This window comes from Musa acuminata, chromosome BXJ3-6, assembly GCF_036884655.1.
Source record: "Musa acuminata AAA Group cultivar baxijiao chromosome BXJ3-6, Cavendish_Baxijiao_AAA, whole genome shotgun sequence".
Lineage (NCBI taxonomy): Eukaryota > Viridiplantae > Streptophyta > Magnoliopsida > Zingiberales > Musaceae > Musa > Musa acuminata.
The window spans coordinates 3,466,591-3,484,162 of record NC_088354.1 but is presented as its reverse complement, the minus strand read 5'-3'; the positions used below and the strand labels follow the sequence as shown (position 1 = coordinate 3,484,162).

Below are 17,572 nucleotides of genomic sequence, written 5' to 3'. Positions count from 1 at the left end.
AACAATGGCCGTGACATTATTAATGATACTTAATCCGGGCATCCAACAGCCCGTGGACATCGTCCAATCCATTTGCTTGTAGGTTGAGATCATAAACCATAAACCAAAACACAGTGTTTTGGTATATAATATATTTGATGATTCTTTTTCTTTTAATCTAAAGTATATGATGGAGGAATTCTTATAATAACACCATATGTACCAAGAGCAAAGGAACCTTGTATAGCTTGTGAAGGATTGTTTTACTCGGATCATAAAGCAGCATTCAACCTGGCCATGTAAAATGATCTGCAGAAGAAGAATCATTAGTCAAACAAGAATCCACCATCTAATTGATACCCCTTCTCATCAAGAAAATTTGCTATCACCCTGGCTGATCACTTATACAGAGAGACCACCCAGGCCATTGATCGGAAATAATCATTCCAGAACCACAGTTTTTGGCATTGAGAAGCAGCGACAGTCGTCGTTATGTCTGATACACAATTGATAGAATCTTGAAAGAGCGGAAAACTGTCAAACATTGCAATAAGATGAACAACAGATTGTTGGTAGTCACCAGCGCCTCTGAAAGATTTAGCAAAAGAAGCATGCAATCCAAGAAAAGAGCAATAGAATCCGACTCACGTTCCTCGAACCACTGATCTGGCGACAGAAGGATGCAAGAGATTTAGGTTCACATGGCTGCTATATACAGTAGATGATAGAAAGCTTCGACAACAGTCACCGCCCAAATCAATGTTTCTGAGGCTGGACCTCAACCATCGTTCATGAGTCTGTCAAGCACCACATTCAGATCAACAGACTGCCCGTTCTCTGTCAACTTCCGCACGGTTGCCCTGACTTGATCTCTCGAGAATCCCATCGTAGCAACTTTCTCCACCACATCATCAATTGGCAATCTAGTTCCTGAAGGACTACTAGAGCCAGAGGCAGTTTGTGGTGCCTGTGGTAAGATGCGGGCCGTAGGAAGTCGTGGATAGTTGCTGCTTCCACCAGATGGAACCGAGGGAGTGAAGTGTTTCATCGGAGAGCAGCTTTGGCCGGAAGGCAACCCTCCATAAGCAGAATCAGAGTAACTAGGACCTGTTGGTGGTCCATAGCCAGAAGAAGGTGGCGGCCCTGAGTTTGGTTTGCTTGTAGGTGGTCCATACATGCTGGAGTTGGGGACAAAAAATTGTTGAGGTGGCCCACTCGGTGGTGGCTGAGGAAAAGTGGCAGGTTGGTAGATGCTTGGGGGATAGCTCTGAGGTGGAGGCGCATATGGTGCAGATTCTTCAGCGTGCTGAGGTATAGGGGGTGGCAGCTGCTGCGTGGGATTAACAGAATGTTGTGATTGGGGTGGCTGAGAATACTGTGGAAGATGAGGAGGCTGATAATGTTGCGGTCCAGATGGTGGTGGAGGTGGTGCTGCCTGAGGATGCTGAACTGGCACTTGGTACTGTTGGTGTGCAGCTTCTGCATGCTGAGCAGCTGGGGGGAAGCCAGACTCTCGCGGTAAAGACGGGACAGAAGGAACTTGAGGTTGAGGTAACTGAGGATGCATATGGAGAGGTGGGATTTGTTGTGGTGCAGGTGGCGGAGCATTTGGCACTTGCGGAGCAGGAAGCACAGTTGGTTGTGCAGGTGGAACTGGTTGTTGATAGGATTGTTGGATGGGCTGTTGTGATGCAGGTACCTCATGTTGCCGAGAATCTGGTTGCACAGTCTTTGAATTTTGCTGCTGCTGTTGCTCCCCTTTGGAAGCTTTTAACTGTGCAAGATGCAGCTGTGCCTCCACGATATCCTGCTTGTCCCGCAGAATTTGCACCCCAGATTGTACCTGCAAGAAGTGCATGCTTCATATTAACAGCAAAATGCAATTCTTCGATCTCTTAAACATTCAACTGAGCTAGGAGGAAACACTTTCACCAATCTAATGACATCGTTCAATTTTTGTTCTAATTATTAGCTTGTCATTCGTCTGGCAGAGGAAAATATGATTGAACTATACATGGTAGATAAAAGCTATATTGTTTCGAAGTACATCAGAATCATTTGCAAGTTGTAACACAATCGATTAACAACATAATCAAGTTTCTAGCTGAGTAATAAGAAAATCAAAGCTTTATCACTTTTGAGTCGCTGTGAAAACATAACTAGTTTGCCTCCATTACTAGCGGAAACATCTTTGAGCAATAAAATAATCTTATGCTGCAGAAGTGTAAAGGAAGCTTTTCATACATACTGATATAACAACTTCCAAAATACAGTCTAAAGACTGACCACAAACTTCTTTTTTACATCGACTGCTACAGTGCCACAATATTAATAACAGTTACTTTAATAATGTCAATTCCAACCTAATCAAAATGTAATCCTAAGTACTAAGGTGACCGGTTATAGCTTTTGAATATCAAATCAAACATTTTTTATTTCTTAAAATAAGAAATATGTCTTCCCCACATATCCCTAAAATGAAAAGATTTCACCTCATGATAATAACCCATAACATCCTGATACTCAAACATATTGTCAAACTTAATATTAGAAATAGAATGAACTATATTAATTTATTAGATCAACAAAGAATATACAAATGAGAATACGAAGAAGTTATCTGGTAATTGTAGAAATTAATTATAAACCAGTTACATGTTAGATTATTTATGAAATAGCAGACTTTCAAGTAAAATTGCACTAAGATCTGCACAACTATGGGAATAAAAATTACAGATAAAAAACAATCACATTAAACTGAATCGAAGCAGTAGCAACAAACCAATGGAGAAAACCGGTAATTATCAGGTTTTAGCAACGAACACACTGCACAACAATGGCAAATATGCAGACACCACAGTGAGACAAGGAAATGCAAGCTGACTTGTTAATATCATTCCTTCCTTTCTGGTCAAATAATGTGACAATCTGTGCTCATTCATTGCACCAATTGATTAAATGAAAGGCAAGCTAATCATTAAAGATAGTATGAATGATCAAAATGCTAAGACTGAACTAAATTATAAAAGATTGATAGGTAAGTAGATCAAGTACAATTATCAAAAAAGGCATACCTCTCTCAAAATATTGTCAAATTGCCTTAATCTCCCATCTGTGCTGCCATTATTATTTCCAATAGCCACCTTGAGCTCATCCACAGAATTTTCCAGGTGGTGAGTTCTATTCTCAAGTTGCAGCAGTCTTGAATTAACACCTTCCAAAGCATTCATCAAATTATCAGCGTATCTTTTCACTGTAGTGTCAATCTCAGCCACCATTGCAACATCATATGTACTCTTTTCTTTCTGATGGCTAGCTTTTGTTGGTTCGTGGGGCTCCAGAATACCAGCATTCTACATTCATGGCAAAAGTCAAAATTGTAGGGAAAAAAATAATCAACATATGCAGCACACATCAAGAAGTAGTCATAACAGATTCTGAAATATAGCCCACCATAATTAGAAGAATATGTCCAACAAAACTACTTAAACATAAACCATATAACTTGAAGTGAATCTGATAAATATTATAACATAAAGGATCCACCAAAACCCTATATACTAACTATCACGATTTCTGATGACATGCCACAAACAAAAGTATTTGAGTATCACGAACAGTACTTACACCACCATTAAGTCTTCTTAAATCTTAATATTAAAGGACTACAAGACTGCCATTAGGTCAGTTCAATTCAAGTATGGGTCATAGTGAGTTACATTAAAAGGACATATGTATGGTCAACATGAACTGGAACCAACATTGCCAACCATCCATGGTACAGGTTCCACAGTGCCTGGTAGATGGCATCTACACTAACAGGTAAGAGAGCCTGGTACAATAGGATAGCCTTGGATCCCATGATTACAGAAAACTATAAACCAACACTCAAGCTATAATCAATTTCTAATTGCCTAATCTAAGACAATTTTAACCAAATTGTTTAGGTCAAGTTGACTTGACATATTCCAATCTATGTAGTCGCAAGTCTAAACAATACAACAACAACATCAGCATATGTTTGTTAATCCACCTTAATTTCACCCTTAGTTCTTCTCTTCGGATTATTAAACTTGCATCTGCATTTCGTATATTTAGTCCTAATCCCTAATTTAGTCTAACATCTTTAGTTTCTAAAATATTTCTCCTTAAGTTCAAAATGTTGTTAGATAAACTAATCAACCAAATTGTCTGTTGAACATCTAAACTCTACCAAACATTAGCCAACATACCATCAACACCTACATTCGTATCTATTTTCATCCTCTTTATAGCTAACTTAATCTCATTTGCACTAATTCTATGAATTCTGAAATTTAAACCTACCATTATTTTTAATCTCTAAGCTAAGTTATCTATGGAATATACATTAAATATTCTACAAAAGATTCTTGACCTTTTCTCAATCTCCATATTGTTGATAGGTATCTTTATATATCCATCTTTTATGGATCTAGTGTTACCTTAATCCCTATTTTTCCATTACCTAGTTATGGCAATCCGATACACATCATTGTTTCCATCTTTAGTACTTATCATAAAAACTATCATAAGTCTTATACTTTTCTTCCTATCGTTTTTTTGCTTCCTTTGCAGTTGCTAACATTTGTTCTAAAATTCTAGAGGGTGAACCTTAGTACAATGGTAAAGTTGCTCATGTACAACTTCAGTCCTAAAGAGAGAGAATTTATCACACCAGCAGTGTTATCTTGATATTTTGGATCTCATCTTTGGTAGATTTACAACTCATTGTCTTAGTGTTTCTCAAATTAATAAAAATGTACATAGAAATGCCCACAGCTTGGCGATCTTCGCTAAAGACAGACCAATTTTTTTTCCACCTAACTTCTTGATCTACAAAAAACACTGAAAATAATTCTACATATTAATAAACGCATAGCTATCTCCACAGAAAATGGCGTGGAAAGTGAAACAGTTTATCAACAGTAAAGATCTTTCACAATAAGTTCCTTCACAAATGTGCATCCCATAGCAGCAAAGATCCTTTATCAACGAGTATATCAACGAGGGCTGAATCAATATTCTATTTCTTTGTATGATCACATACGACACCATCAGAATTTTCTTCTCGATTAAAACAAACAAAAAAGATTAAGATCTTGCCAGTGGAAACAGGTATATACACCTTGAACGATCATCCAGATAAGATCCACAGGGGAGACTCATCAGATCCATCAAAAACCGACCTAGGATCATACGATCATAATCGGTTCCACCGCATCCAACAAAAAAATCGTGAACAACATCCGAATGAAATATACCTGAAGATTGAAGGAGGCCAGCTTGGAATCGACGGAGCCCCAGGTGGGCCAGGAGCCACCAAGGCCGCCGCCGGTGGTCGGGGGAGAGGAAGATCCGACGGCCCGGATGGGGTGAAACTCATAGCTAGGGAACATCTCGGCCTTCTCTCCCTGCTGCTGCTCCTTCTTGACGCTGCTTCCTCCTCCGGAGGCGGCGCCGTCGATCTGATGGTCTTCCTGGGGGTTGAGGAGGTCGAAGAACTTGTCAGCAGGCGCCGATGATCCGGAAAGCTCCATGATCTGCTTGTCCATGAACTTGGACGCGTTCATAGGATCCAAAGACGAAGACGAAGAGGGCGACAAGTATAGCCAGACTCGAGTGCGGGATCAAAAGGATCGTGGCGTTCTCTTGATCCCCAAGGGGAAGAATTAAGGACGAAGAAACCAAGAACGAGAAGTGGGCGACTCGGACGAGCGAAATTACATATATATCCCTATACATAATAGATTTTATTATCTATTTTCCTAAATTTTATTATATTATATATCGAGTGATTTTCTTATAAAATACTCATATTTTCCATATTTTTCTAATCGATTATCTTTTTTCCAAACAGTGATCATAGTGTAATGTATCAAATAATTTGTAGTATTTTAATCATCACAGTAAAAATACTATAAACTTATTTAAAAATATCATAAATGAGTTAAATAGAATCAAGACATACTATAAATTATTTGATACATCATACTATGATTTAAACAGGTATTTATAATAGTTTAAGAATATCACCTAAATAAAAATCAAATTTTGGATTGTTACAATATATCTAAATGAATTTTTAACCTCAATTAAACCAACTAGAAGTCCAAAAATATGATATTTTAATGGTTTATGACGATAAAAAACAGACAAAATATGATGTCACATATATTGTTTTTCAATAGTATTTACAGCATTTTTAGTATATAAATAAAAATTTCATAAATGCTATTAGAAAATACTATAAACGAGTCAACTGAAAATACTGTAACAATTTAAAACTAATAACAAAATAAATAAAAAATTTGATGAAAAGGTTTTTTAGATATATTTTAGGTATTTTTAAATTATGAACACTATTTAGAAAACGAAATTATTATTTACAACCTCTTCTTTACTATTTACTATCACATTTTAAAAATTTTAATATTTCTAAACTATCATTTATAAATAGACATAAAAACCCTCATCTTATTCCTCCTTCCCTTATCTTCTTCCTCTTTTTCTTCATTTTCTTCTCTTTCATCCTCCTCTATAAATAGAAAAAAAAAGATCGAAACCTATAATTTTAGTGCTATATATAGTAAAATAATATTTTTTTAAGGGGTTATTAATAATAAGGGGGTTGGCAATAGAGGGGGTTGCAATATATATATATATATATATATATATATATATATATATATATATATATATATATATATATATATATATATATATATATATATATATATATATATATATATATATATATATATATATATATTCGCCCTTATACATCTTTATAAAATCTAAAAACCTGTGTTAGACAATTACTAATATTGATTATAAGCAATTGTGATTAACTTGAGTTTTCTTTCTGGAAATTAATGAGAATGGAGGTTATTAAAATTTAGAAATAGTATATAAAACCCGCACTCGTAGGTGGTGGGCATAAGAAGGTCAACAGTTCCATTAGTCGTTGCAGAGAACACAGTATGCAATGACACAATGATGAGTCTAAATCAGAGTGATTAGAGTTACGATATATGGAATTAGATATTAATTGAACTCAAAAACTTGGTATGTGTCAGTTATCTCTTTCAAGCGTGGAACCTATACTTATTAAGCGTGGAATTTGTACATTTATTATTAACCTTACATAACTTGAATCATGCTTCTTTTTGTTTTCTGATGTACTACATACATCACAAGGAAAATGAATTATGATACATCTATATCGTTGATTTATATAAGAATATGATACATACTAATATGATTTGAGAAATGTAGAGGTAGGAAACTAAGGCTACAAGATACTTGAATAGAATGAACTCGGTGGTTGCCTCGTCCACATTGGTGAAATGAAATCAAAATAGTCTTCAGCTCTTTAGATGGCCACTTGGCACTTGAGTCGGCAGGGGGGGATGCAGATGGTGACAGACAACAACTTGTCTTTAGATTTAGTGAGGAGGCTGCAGGAATGGAGAGTAGGTATCAAGTGCAACAAGTAACAGGAGATGACAGGAGGACTCGCTACTCGAGCTTAAACTAAAACTGTTGGTACATTAAAGTTCGGTACTTAATTATAAAAAAATAAGGAAAAATTAATACGTGAAACGATGACTGGTGATGAGTAATTTTCAGAAGGCCAACACGATGCATTTAAATAGTTGCAGTAGATATGATTGAGGAAGTAAAACAGTAAGCCTAATTTAGCATACACAACTCAATCAAAATGAGAGTTGGAATTTGATTAGAATCAAGATAACTGGAATGCATACATTCAAATTCGCAGTCCACATAAGCAAGATCTTTTGAACACAATGACCCAATTAAACCCCTTCTCATGTAATCTTTCTTACAGATATGTGCAAGACATTTGTGCAGGAAAACGGTTCCACCTGCTGCCATGTTTTGTGTACGCTAAACCCAGTCTTCTGACCTAAAAATTAGTAGACAAATCATGCATCTATTCTTACCTCTTTTGCTGAGATTGTTTCAACCAACTATACAGAGACTTGGCACTCATAACAGGCTTCAGTTGATGAGGACACCTTGATGCTCCCCAACTGACTGAAGCAAGAAGAAGGGTTTTTTACTTTTGATTTGCTGGGTATCAACAGGGATTTTCTTGCGTCGAGAATGGCTTGCGAAACATAATACACACCTACAACCCATTGTCAAAGTACAAAAACCATCCAATCAACCAACTCCACTTGAAATGGAAGTAACCCTCGGACCAACAGTTTTCCACCTTACCTTTGCAGCCCCCTGCCCCCCTCCACACCAGGTTCGCGGCACCAGTCTTCTGCCAAGCATCTTAGCCCTTTGTTGTGTTAGGATCTATGGAAGAACACACTTGTGCTCTTACTACATCACTTCAAAGTTACACTTGCTTGCTCCTTCCTCGACCCCAATCCTTAATGCAAGCCCCAACTGTTGATGTTGGGGGTGTTGTTTTCCCGAGCTTCTGCTGATTTTCGTAACCATTTTTTACTTGTGCAAGTGATGGAACCAAACTAGTTGATCTGACTGTAATATTATTCAATGACCTTGCATCAATCTGTAGATCCTTTTCCAGCTTGCAGGGGGATGCACCACCTTCTGACCTAGTTGCACATTTTGTGGGTGCTCTACCAGCGGTCTTGATGTAGCTCAAATCATTTTTCTTCCCACTTGGCTTATGTTCCCGTTGTGGCAGGCCTAGAGTCCTGACTGTATCATGGTGCCTGGTTCTGAAGAGCAAACTCCCTGATTTTTCCATCGAGGATATCAACTTTTGGGGTTTCATTGTCTTCTGGAAAGGAGTCTTTGTCCATTGTATCTTTCCACCATCTACATTTTGTGTCTTCAGAGCACTGCAGTAGCTCGTCATCTCAAGTAGTATCTCAGCAGCAAGCAGTTCACATGGCGAATAATCTGTTTTACAGACAAGTATATGTTTATTGATTTGCTTTTTTTTACCAGGAAAAAGGTAATGCTAGTTACATTGTCTAAGTTCATAACGTCAGAAGATATTTCACCAAGATACATGATAGGAATATCTATAAGAAAGCATATACCTTGTTCTACACTTAATCGCACAATAAATTGCAACTATGAGAAAAACCATTGTACTTTCCAGAGGAGACTAAAGAACACGACAGACAAAACAGCAATTGGATAGCATAAACCGTGGCACATTTAACATAGAATAAAATAATAATTAGCATATCGTTTCGAAACACATACACCCCAGATATCAGTAGTAGCCAATTTAAAGAGTGAGGTTTGCACTACTCATGATAAGTTGTGCTATTTGGAGATCATTGATCATATTCTCAACCAAGGTTTAAAAAACCACCTGTACCAATTAATACGGGTCGGATTTTACTAGTTTAAGCCATGAACAGTACATGGACTGGGGAATTTCACTTTGTCCAGATCAAAATAGAAGTTACCACCAGTAAATGCCGAACAGTTTGGTCAAAATTTATTGGTCCGAACCAAGGTTCATATTTGGAACCTTAATCATATTAAGTTGTCCTAGTTGGGAATTATTTATCATATTCTGAACCAAAGTTCAAAAGACCAATCGTACTAGTTAATACAGCTGGCATTTTACTGGTCCAAACCATGAGCACACGGACTGAGCAATTTCACCTAGTCTAAGTTGAAATAGGAGTTACGACCAGTACATTTAACATTACCAAACAGTCTGGTCAAAATTTAACCAATGTACATAGATGCACCAGGCAGTAAACCTACGACTCCGTACATCTGTGGAACAACCATCTCCTTTACTTTCATTTTCTTTCCCACTTTTCCTCCACATTTTTCTCTCCCTCATGCATCCCTCTCTTCGTCAGCTAACTTGTCGCCAAGTCACTGCCACCACCTCCTCTCCATCATGTTGTCATGGTCTCCTCACCTTTGAATGTCAAATAATAAAATAATATTTCTTCTTCCTTCTTAATTGTTAATTTACTAGCACAAGGAAGACAGGTTTTGTATTTCCACATTTGTTCCTAGAGAATAGGGTATTGTGGATCCCAGGAGAACGTGGGATTAAAATGATGCATTGGCTAGGACTAAAAACTCAGTCACATATGCCTCTAACCTAAACGGCACGCCTCAATTGCCCCCAATTCAATGCTAAAGCAGATGAGGGACATGCCTCAAGCACACTTGATTTGAGGACCATGAGCCTCAGGCAAGGTGAGGATCTGTTTAGGGGGTTCAGTGCACCAAGCAACTAGGCATGCTTTAACTGCACCTTTCAAAAGAGTTCTTGCAGGTTTACCAACTACTTCCATTTACTAAATCTATTCGGAGAATGATCTTTCATACACTGGAAAACAACTGTTTCCCAATAAAATATTCTAGTTTCTGGTGTGGTTGGAGGAAAAGAAGAATAAAAAAAATCTAATATTCAGTTAAGATAATCTATTTGTCACTCTTTCCCAAAGACTAGGTAAGAATTTATAAATGTAAACCATGTCAATAAAGTACTGAAAGTACCTCTGCTGGTTGCTTTTTTATGGAAGAGAAATATCTTTGCAAAGATTTCCTTTTGTACTTTGCCAGTCAACATGTGATAATTAACAGAAATTAACTTACCAGTCAAAGATTTGCCAAGAATCTTACAAGACAAGGGCATAATGACATGATATGAAATAAAATTTGAAGGAATGCAATCAAAATCAGAGTTGTTTCTAGCACATTACCATGTTTAGATATCTCCAAAGTAGATAGACCCCATAAATTCCGGGCATTGTTTCCATCATCATCTTTACAAGGAAGGCAAGAGCAAACAGCAGAGCAGCAATGTTTGTTTATTGTATGCTGATCTTTCTGGGCAACATCAGTGTTGCTGAACTGAGATGTAGATCTTACTTGATCCAGTAAGTGTGAATCCTTTCTTTGGAACTTCAAACTAGCTTCAGATCCAGAAGTTCTAGGTAAGAAACTGTCTTCATTGTCACCTTCTAGGTAAACATATGACGACTTTGTGTGCTCCCCCATCAAATTAAGCCTTTTAGAAACAGACGAGCAAGATTCTTTTTCCAACCCCCTGTCATCTGGAGTATTGCTTTCAAGAGTTGACATAGGAGACACCATATTTGATGGTCCATCGTATGGAAGCTTTATAGACGAATCCAAAGGATCATCTTGATGGACACCACTCTTTTGTAAAGGATCTTTATTGCTATCAAATGTTAGCAATTCCAGATCTGAGAAGCAATGTTGGTTGTCTCTCGCAAGAACAGAATTGCTGGCGATTCTAAGCCACCTACCTTGAGATGTGTTCCTAGCTGAAACTTGTTTAGCAGTATCAGTAATGGGTTTGCAAGCTCCATTATGATAACTAGACCATAGAAAAGGAGGCAAGCTAGCACTTTGACAAGTTTTCTTTGGTAGAGTGGTTTTCAAAAGGCTTGAAGTCATGCTTAAATCTGAAAGAAGGGTACCGAGATCCTGGACTGGAGGAAGAACTAAACTCTCTAGAACTTTTTTTGGCTGATATAGATCAGCACCATCCAAGTTAGGATACTGAATAGGGCAAAAAAAATTAAACCAATTGTAAGTATTCATATTAGAGACAAAAAACAACAAGAACATCTAAACTGACCTTAGCTGTGGATGCTGATTCATCAACATCTTTACCATTGTGGTAACAGTCTGACATGCTTGATGAGGAACTAGGTTTCATGAGGCATGGAGCTGATTTTCTGTTATCATTGCTGTCTGTTGCACAATTATGTGGCAGAATAGAGAAAGCCTTTCTCACTGACGTAAATAAATTTTCATTGACAACTGGGGGTTTCTTTCCTTTTTCTGCATTGATATTACAGTATTTATAACTACCATCAAGAAGTTCATGTAAGACCGGCTCATCCATATGCTTTGTAATATCACAGAGATCTGACCTCAGGCCATATAATCCTAAATGGATAAGACAAGGTGCAATAGTAAGTTTCACTTCATTGCATAAGATCATCTTCAAAGACAAAATATGTAGCTCCAAAGACATTTCAATGAAGAGATTCAAAATCAAATTAATTTTTAGCTTTCGGTGTCGTTTTACTCGTATGTGTGACAAAAGATAGTAATTCAGTTCCTTTTGATGCTTATATCATTTACTTCAGACCCCTGGTAACCAGCTATGTTTCAAAGGCAGAAAACCTGAGAATGGCTGCAAACTAAGACATGCACATAACACACATCATTTCCCTTTTTAGCAAGTGTTATGTACTATCTGTAGTACATATCACATATGTACTTGCATATATTAATGGAATCAAGTAGCAAAAGTGAATCAATTTTTCATGCTTAACAAATCAGGGTCATCTGACATGCAGTGGATAAAAAAATAAAAATATTGAGTAATCTTACCATGATAACCAGAGGACACAATTCTGAACAAAATAATTTAGAAACAAGATACACCTAGAATATAAACAAGTACAAAAGTATATATAAAAAAAAAGGTTAGTTGATTGCATACCTAGGAGGTTGTTTCCTCCACAATTAGAATCAGAGCTAGCAAATCCAGACTTTGATGTAAAAGAATCGTATCTAGTTTTTATTCCTGATCTGAAGTTCTTCCTATCATTTCTCTTGCCATCCAAACCACGCTTTGGCTTGATCATCCGTGCTTTGTCTGAATAATCAGATTAAGTTTAAGAACAAACATATGCAAATATTGTAGGCTTGTAGCAAATCATATCAAGTATTTAAATAACAAAAGTTACCTAATGGACTTTAGGAATCTAAGACCAGGCATATCATGATAATGGTATTCTTGTAAGACGAACTATTTTCAGATGGTTTTATAGTGTTTTGCAGTAATGTTGGTTCCTGACTGATAACAGTGTGGTAACATATAAGTGGTAGGTGTTGTTATCACCTTTGTGTTAACTATTCCCAAATATCCACACGTGTCCATGAGTCTTCACAACTATAATATGGATGAAGAACTAAATTATTGTTCACCATAAAGTGGACAGATTGAAAAACAAATTACTTTTCCTTCATTAACAGGAAAATTCTGAACAAGAAAGATGCATCAAGCAAAGTAGTAACTGAAGAACAATCATTTTGATGTTTATTAAGATGAACCTCTTCATACAACAATTCCTGTCCTCTCTCTTTATCTCTCTCTCTATCTTTCTCTCTATAATGGGTGATGGGCTGATAGCAAACTATACTGAACCATATCGAGTGATAATATGCTGTCCCATATTGATATTGTACCAGACCAGTCACCGACTGATATTGGAACAAGACCGAGAATTTAATTCATGACAAGAAATATTTGTACAATTTGAAATGACCATATATTTTGAACTCAAAACTGAAAATGTTATTTCCTTAGTAGTGTTTCTTTTACCAAAATCAATATGTTTTGTAGGTATGTTCAAAAAAATAAACAAATAAGCTAAAGAAAATAAGAGAACCAAGCAAACTGAGCCAGGTATAACTGAATTTGGACAGGAACAGAATCATGCCTGGCTATTTGGAGAGTCAATCTTAGGCAAAAAAAATCTCCATGGAAGCACGCAGAGATAACCAACACTTACTCAGACAACCCAAACGAAGTTCAAATTTCCTTTGGAAAGTAATAGAATTCAAATCTCAAGCAATAAGACAATCACACAAGTGATAACATGATTTGCAATCAAATACAAAGAGGCTCGCCATTTCATTCTACAAAATGCATTATACAACTTAGATATTAACAGTTTACCACTTACCAGCAGATGTGGATCTTAATAACTCAGCGTTCTTTTGGAAGACAGTGATACCATCATCAACACGAACATTTCTTGTAGAACTTTCTGGTTGATCAATTCTTGCTCGTTTAAAGTAAGAACAGTTGCTCAACTTTCTATCAGATAGTCTGTCCAATGGTTTGCCTTCATGGTTGGGCAGCAATGAAATCGACATATTTGCTTCTCCAAAGTTGTGCCGTTTACCATTGACTTGACTTTTGAGACCAAGAGGCATGTTGTCATGTGCATGTAGCACAAAATCAGTTTTCTTTTTAGATATCAAACAACATTCTAAAACTGAAAATGAACATTTTCAATCTGCCAAAAACACAGTTTATGCATCATCAGTGCAAAAGTATGAACACCAAATGCCACACTTGCAAGATAAATTTTCAATCTATGTAGCTTTTGGAACTCATGTAATTGAAAAAGTTCTATAGACCAAACGTATAAGAACAAATGAACAAATTCATGCCAGATGTCTAAATAACAAACTTCTTGACCACATGCAGCAAAATTAATCATGAACTGCCACTTTTTAATGCATCAATGAAACAAGGAAGTGTCCTACTTAAAAACAGTATTTCAATACCTAAGCATATATAGTAAAAAATATAATAGCATGTCGGTGTCAGAAACCTATATTCAGCAATGTTATTTGTGTTAGAAAACCATGTCGGTCTCCTTTGCAACCTAGGAGACCAAAGTTCGAGTCATAAAAACAATCTCTTTAAATATTTAAAAGTAAGGCTGCATACATTGACTCTCCCCAGAACCCGCATTAGCGGGAGCCTCGTGTACTGGGTACGTCCTTTAGCAATGTTATTATACTATAGTTAGAAACTTGAAGGATCACATATTAAGCAATAAATATTTCAAGTATCTCACATTCATTCAGCTCTCTCTATACCACAGTAATTTGTACTCAAAGGTAACAAAATGGAAAAACAATGACAAACCACACTTCTAGTATGCATACAAGTACTGACCTCAACAGCAAGAAAAGTTAGATTATAGTTTGCAAAATTTTCATAATCCTCCATTATTCTGACATTATGTCTTCCCTTATTGAAAAATACAATCTTTTAATCCAATTTCTTTTCCATCATAATTTTATGAAACCTATTAGAACAACTTCTGTTAACAAAAAGGTAATATATTCAGAGAGTATCAAAGATGGAATGCCAAGCTGATCCCAGCTTTGGGATATACTTTTTTTTACAAAAAGAAAGAGATGGTCAATGCAACTCACTTGTCTAAGCCTAGGATAGTTTGTTATAGGTGTGCCAGAAGTATGCACATGTGAGGCATACCAAGACTGTAAATTTGCGACTCCACTCTCCTGAGGACCAAGCACCTCAAATAAGACATACAAAAGGGGTATCACCTCGGCCAAAAAATTTGGGCACATATAAGTTGTGCCTTTGGGGGTAGAGGCACATATGTGAGAAGAAAAGTCTGTAAGCATTTGAAGAGAAGGAAAAGAAGAAAAAGACATCTGGAAAAGAAATCTCTTAAATTCTTGGCATTTGTTAATGCCTTTATTTTTCAGTTATTTTCTTTCAAAATGACCAATGATAATTCTCTTGCTTATAAATATGTTCATTTGTGAATATTTTTTTTCCGAATTTTAGTATTGCTTCTAATCTTCTCTTAGTTGACAAGAATTAATGCCTGAACGGACTTTTATGTCTTTGTCAACCTCACTACAAACAATTGACTCTAGGGCTACAAGAAAAGATCAATTTCTATGAACAACTCAAGGTTGGCCCAGCGTTCAAATTGGAGCTTGGTTCATTTGTGAAGCAAGTCAAGCCTGAACAATTTATTACTCTTTCGTAACTTATCAAGTTAAAAGTAAATAGGGCCTAAATCACTCATGTCCACTTGTTAGGAGCTTCTAATCCACCTCTATCATAAAAGACCCAGCTTTATTCTGCGTATAGATATCATTAGTGGTACATTATACAACTTAGGTTTTTCATCTCAGCCATTTATTGACTGAAGAACAAGTTAATAATTGTTGACCCCAAATAATTAAGACATTACAGAATTATTATTGCTGCTGGTCAAGAAATAGTGTTATAGATCGAAAGAGACAGATTTTGGAACCTAAAAGTTGCATTTCAACTATGTTGTCATTCTTTCTCTCTTCTCCATGCCTCACAGCAACATCCCTCCTCTTCTTCCTCCTTTCCTCTTCTTGTTATTCGTATACTTACAGCTGCCACCTACCACCTACCTCATCTCCAGATTCACCCATGCCACCACCCAACCCCCCACACCACCCCCCCCCCCCCCCCAACTCCTCCTCCTCTCTCTCTCTCTGCTTCTTGTACTCAACGTTTGCACTCAGCATACACTCTGGTCACCTGCAAGTGCCATCGACATTTGTTCAAGTCCCTATATAAGTCCAACTCCAACTGTTTGATTTGACCAAGCTGAGATAAATCCATGGGTTCGAGCCCTCCTTGAGCTTAAACCAAACATAGATAGTTTATTGAACTGAGTTGGACACTGAACTCTCTGTTCGTTCTTGTATGGCTCATTACACCCTTCCAAAGCCCACATGTTATGACATGATCCTACCTATCAGATCTAGTAAGCCCTAAGTCCTCTTGCTTGTTTCATTCTCAACAACCTTGCTAGCCCCATATGCTACTAGTCATACGATCTCAGTGGTATCCTCCTATCCTTCTTTCCCTGCATCCCTTTCCTCCTTCCACTACAACAGATACTAGAGCAGAGTCATCCACCCCCAGTCTCAACCTCTGCGTACACCAGCTATGCCGCTGGAATGCTCTAAAGCCATGCTGGACATTCTTCCTTGCAGGGTAAACTTTTCATTCTCTTTCTATGAATCTTGCCATGGCCACGACCCTTCGACTGCTTGGACTTTGCATCCAGAGATAAGAGTAATCCATTACTCCTCCTTAAACTTGATTAAAGCCACGCGTCAACAATATTAACAGCAGTAAGCCACACATCGCCAATATTGACAGGAGTCCTCCTACAGACACACATCGGAAACAATACAGACCCCTCGATTCTTATGCACTAACCAATATCTCTCGAAACAACAACAGATTTCAAATCGCACGATATCGAACACGAGGGCGAACAGTTCCAACATCTTAAAGGATAGGAAACCGTAGATCCAAATATCCAGGACGACAAGGAGCAGAAACCCTAACATCATCGCGACAGACACAGTCGATCACCTCCGGAGCAAGAAATCAAACAAAGAAATCAAGAAAGCGTGGGTACCTGCTTGTGCAACTCCCGCCTTGTCATCGTCGTGGCTGCTTCTACAGGTGAGGAGGTGTCGAAAGATCAACTCCGGAGGTAGACTCCTCTCTCGGCCTCGCTCTTCCAAGTGGTGGCGGCCGAACGGAGTCGATGCCTTGCCTGGGGATTCACCGATCTTGAAATTGGAATTGGGAGATTTATAAGTTTAGCATTGGGTCAAGATGATATCCGGACCGTTGAAACTAAAGTCCTCAATCCCTACTTCCTAGTACACAGTCAAGCCTCAAATTAAATAATATATTAATTACTTTTACCATTCTACCCATATAAAGTTTCAAAATAACGGTTTTGCTCCTCCCGATTATAATATAATATAAATGTATAAGTAATGAGGACAAATATTGATCAAAAGTACCTTAAAGTTGTTACGGGTTCTCATTATCAATTAGATATTTGATTATTAATGCTGAGTTTTGCAAGAACGTGTGTACGAACTTTAAATATCGAGGAATAATTTCTTAGAAATTATATATACGGGCCCGATGGATTCATTATTAACATGCTTAATTTAAAGAAATTTCATT

At 37.2% G+C, this 17,572-nt stretch overlaps 2 protein-coding genes across 3 annotated transcripts; both read right to left on the bottom strand.

Moving 5' to 3' along the window:
- Positions 1-423: 423 nt before the first annotated feature.
- On the bottom strand, positions 424-5,692 carry LOC135640473 (pollen-specific leucine-rich repeat extensin-like protein 2). The gene is made up of 3 exons (XM_065154936.1): positions 5,262-5,692; positions 3,054-3,332; positions 424-1,822 (listed from the first exon to the last, which is right to left on the bottom strand). Exons 1-3 carry the CDS (start codon positions 5,568-5,570, stop codon positions 758-760), a joined length of 1,653 nt encoding a protein of 550 aa, XP_065011008.1. The 5' UTR covers positions 5,571-5,692; the 3' UTR covers positions 424-757.
- Positions 5,693-7,711: 2,019 nt separating this feature from the next.
- LOC135641284 (uncharacterized) lies at positions 7,712-17,169 on the bottom strand. 2 transcript variants are annotated; one of them, XM_065156584.1, is made up of 6 exons: positions 17,007-17,169; positions 13,722-14,057; positions 12,473-12,628; positions 11,597-11,910; positions 10,692-11,517; positions 7,712-8,904 (listed from the first exon to the last, which is right to left on the bottom strand). In XM_065156584.1, exons 2-6 carry the CDS (start codon positions 13,972-13,974, stop codon positions 8,372-8,374), a joined length of 2,082 nt encoding a protein of 693 aa, XP_065012656.1. In that variant the 5' UTR covers positions 13,975-14,057; positions 17,007-17,169; the 3' UTR covers positions 7,712-8,371. The 2 variants fall into 2 exon arrangements, with proteins under 2 accessions (XP_065012656.1, XP_065012657.1); XM_065156585.1 differs by having other exon boundaries at positions 13,722-13,954.
- Positions 17,170-17,572: the final 403 nt, after the last annotated feature.

Bases quoted from the DNA above. Each gene is read 5' to 3' on its own strand.
- LOC135641284 (XM_065156584.1), bottom strand. From the start codon at position 13,974: ATGCCTCTTGGTCTCAAAAGTCAAGTCAATGGTAAACGGCACAACTTT. The intron at 11,518-11,596 runs GTCAGTTTAGAT...TGCCCTATTCAG, and splicing joins AATCAGCATCCACAGCTAAG to TATCCTAACTTGGATGGTGC. The intron at 8,905-10,691 runs GTAATGTGCTAG...TCTGTAAAACAG, and splicing joins TTTGGAGATATCTAAACATG to ATTATTCGCCATGTGAACTG.
- LOC135640473 (XM_065154936.1), bottom strand. From the start codon at position 5,570: ATGAACGCGTCCAAGTTCATGGACAAGCAGATCATGGAGCTTTCCGGA. The intron at 3,333-5,261 runs GTATATTTCATT...CCATGAATGTAG, and splicing joins TGGCCTCCTTCAATCTTCAG to AATGCTGGTATTCTGGAGCC. The intron at 1,823-3,053 runs GTATGCCTTTTT...CACTTCTTGCAG, and splicing joins TTGACAATATTTTGAGAGAG to GTACAATCTGGGGTGCAAAT.